This window comes from Lagopus leucura, unplaced genomic scaffold, assembly GCF_019238085.1.
Source record: "Lagopus leucura isolate 7727_CA_CO unplaced genomic scaffold, USGS_WTPT01 Super-Scaffold_100159, whole genome shotgun sequence".
NCBI classification, from domain to species: Eukaryota; Metazoa; Chordata; class Aves; order Galliformes; family Phasianidae; genus Lagopus; species Lagopus leucura.
Window position 1 is genome coordinate 35,755,865 of NW_024962335.1, and position 3,184 is coordinate 35,759,048.

At 52.0% G+C, this 3,184-nt stretch overlaps 1 protein-coding gene across 1 annotated transcript; it reads left to right on the top strand.

Annotated features, from left to right (window-relative positions):
* Window positions 1–885: 885 nt before the first annotated feature.
* On the top strand, window positions 886–2,784 carry LOC122190121 (potassium voltage-gated channel subfamily A member 5-like). Its single transcript, XM_042889877.1, has one exon. The coding sequence runs from the start codon at window positions 886–888 to the stop codon at window positions 2,782–2,784; it is 1,899 nt and encodes a 632-aa protein (XP_042745811.1).
* Window positions 2,785–3,184: the final 400 nt, after the last annotated feature.

A 3,184-nucleotide genomic window follows, 5' to 3' on the forward strand; every position in this document is an offset into this window, starting at 1 on the left:
GCGTATGTATATATATGTATAGATTTTAATCCTACGTTGTTTGTATATATATTTAGAATATTGTTCTCTAGACCTTGAAGTTCACTGTTTGAATCCAGAAAGTAAGACCTCAGCATTGATTATATTACTGAAGTGTAACTGAAGTCATCATATAAAGCTTCTTCAATTCTTTTTCTTTAATAAAATGCATGTATTTTGAAGTGTACCAGCCTTAGATGTTGGTTTAAGAATTCATCAAAGGGAAACTACGGCTCCAAATTGCAAATAATAACCCGGCAGCCCGGTGGAACGGTTGCTATCTGCTGGCCTCAGAAGCACCTTTTGGAGCTGCATGTTAAGGGCAGGGAAAGGAAGGGAGCAAAGCAAAACAGATCCCATTCCTTTCTTTGTTCTCATTAAGCGGTGGGGGCCGGGAAATGGGGTACGCATCAAGAGGAGCTCTAGATTTCATTTGAGAGGTGCTCCGGGAATTCCAGCCGGAGACCTTCGCGACGCAAGGAATACATATCCGCGCGGGGTCACACCACGATTCTCTCCGCTGAGGGCACTTAGTGGCTGGGTTGGAGCACGGGTGCGGTCAGTACTACCTGCGGGGCGGGGCGGTGCTGCAGCAGCCTGATACCGGGGGAGGCTGGCGCCGCCACCGCTGGGGAGAAGGGATTCTCGCTGACGTCAACCATCAGAATGATCGCTCGTTCATATCCGGGTCCCCGGCCGGCTTCCCCGGGCCGCGCTCGGACACGCTCGGCCGCAGAGCACTGAGGGGGAGCGGGCAGGGCAGGACAGCGCGGCCGCCCATACGTCCGGAGGTGGCTGGTAGCGGCAAGTCGGCATGCACAGAATGCCCGCCACCTCAGTGGAGCCCGCCTACTGCCGCTGCTGCCCATGGAGATCGCGCTGGTGACTCTGGAGAACGGCGGTGGCGGGGCCATCTCGGCCGGCGAGGATGCCACGGCCGGCAGCGTCGGCGGTAGCACCGGGGCTCGGCGACAGCGCGAGCTACTCTGCCTCGCGGGGTCCACGTCTGTTGCAAGACTGAGCGACGGCAAGGTGGGTACGCCACCGGCCTCATCGCCGCCGCAGGTGGACGAGGAGCGGGAGAAGTCCCCGCCGGTCCTCCGAGGAAGCGGCAGGAGGCTCTGCAGCAGCAGTGAGGGCAGCATCAACGTCCGAGCGGCGTCCGGACCCCAACCGCAGCCACAAGCTCTGCGCCTCCGGCCGGCTGCTGAAATGGATCTCGCGGAGGAGGGGGGTCACCACCGGGGCATGACCATGGCAGCGGCCGGTGAGGAGGAGGAGATGAAAGCAGTGAGCCGGGGCACCATGCACCATCAGCGGGTTCTAATCAACATCTCTGGGCTGCACTTCGAGACTCAGCTGGGCACCCTCAACCAGTTTCCTGACACACTGTTGGGAGATCCTGATAAGCGTATGCGGTATTTTGACCCGCTCCGCAATGAATACTTCTTTGACCGCAACCGGCCCAGCTTTGACGGCATCCTCTATTTCTACCAGTCTGGGGGCAAGCTTCGGCGGCCTGTCAATGTCTCCATTGATGTCTTTGCTGATGAGATCCGCTTCTACCAGCTGGGCAAGGAGGCCATGGAGCGTTTCTGGGAGGATGAGGGTTTCATCAGAGAGGAGGAGAAGCCCCTTCCCCACAGTGAGTTTCAGCGCCAGGTCTGGCTCATCTTTGAGTACCCTGAAAGTTCCAGCTCAGCCCGGGCCACTGCCATTGTCTCTGTATTGGTGATCCTTATCTCCATCATCACCTTCTGCCTGGAAACTCTGCCTGAATTCAGGGATGAACGAGAGATACCCATGTCTGTGCCCTCACAAAGTGGGGGTTTGAACTCCACAGCTAGAGACACTCCACCCATGCAGTCACCAAGTAGCCTCTCTGACCCTTTCTTCATCATCGAGACCACTTGTGTCATCTGGTTCACCTTTGAGCTCCTTGTGCGTTTCTTCACCTGCCCCAGCAAGCCTGAGTTCTCCCGCAACATCATGAACATCATTGACATCGTGGCCATTATCCCCTACTTCATCACCCTGGGCACAGAATTGGCCAATGAGCAACAGCAGCCTGGGGGTAGCAGCAGCAATGGGAGTGGGGGCCAGCAACAAGCCATGTCCTTGGCCATCCTCAGAGTCATCCGCTTGGTCAGAGTCTTCAGGATCTTCAAGCTTTCCAGGCACTCCAAGGGGTTGCAGATTTTGGGACAGACTTTGAAAGCCAGCATGAGAGAGCTGGGCCTCCTCATCTTCTTTCTCTTCATTGGAGTGATCCTTTTCTCCAGTGCTGTCTACTTTGCTGAGGCTGATGATCCTGAGTCTCATTTCTCCAGCATCCCTGATGCTTTCTGGTGGGCTGTGGTGACCATGACCACTGTGGGCTACGGGGATATGCGACCTGTTACTGTGGGGGGCAAGATCGTGGGCTCCTTATGTGCCATCGCTGGTGTGCTCACCATTGCCCTGCCTGTCCCTGTTATTGTGTCCAACTTCAACTACTTCTACCACCGAGAGACTGACCATGAGGATCAATCTATGCTCAAAGAAGAACACAGCAGTGCTCAGGGCAGCGTAACTGGGGTAGATGGAAAGAGAAGAACCAGTAAAAACTCTCTGAACAAATCTGTTGTGCACTTGGAAAATAATGAAGGGTTCAAAAGCAGCACCAGCCCTTTAGAGAAAAACAGTATCAAAGCTAAAAGTAATGTAGATCTCAGAAAATCACTCTATGCCCTCTGTCTGGACAGCAGCAGGGAAACAGACCTGTAAGGAAAGGAGAGAATTGTAGTTAAAAGATGCAGCAGAATTTGTTGGTGTCAGAAACTTGCTATTATATCTATTTTCCTACCAGTTGTTGTTTTGTTGCTTGGTTTTTCGTTTTTTGCTTTAAATCAGGCTGTATTTTATAATTTGATCATTGTCCTGAGCAGTCCTCCAGAAATAAATGTTTTTATATTCTTTTTCCATGACACAAATGGTCACCTGTTTTTAAAATAGATTATGTAAACTATTCTCCATTATGCAGGAGCTGGTAAATTATGAAAATTCAAAATCTGATTTGTAGAAACTTCTATTAGCAAATCATAGTTGGCTTGAAATAGTCATTTGTAATCAATACATTTTCTGCAAATTGTTAAAGAGCTGGGGGACATGTGCAGAGAATGAATGA

Excerpts from the sequence above, each read along its gene's own strand:
- LOC122190121 (XM_042889877.1), top strand. The coding sequence starts at position 886 with ATGGAGATCGCGCTGGTGACTCTGGAGAACGGCGGTGGCGGGGCCATC.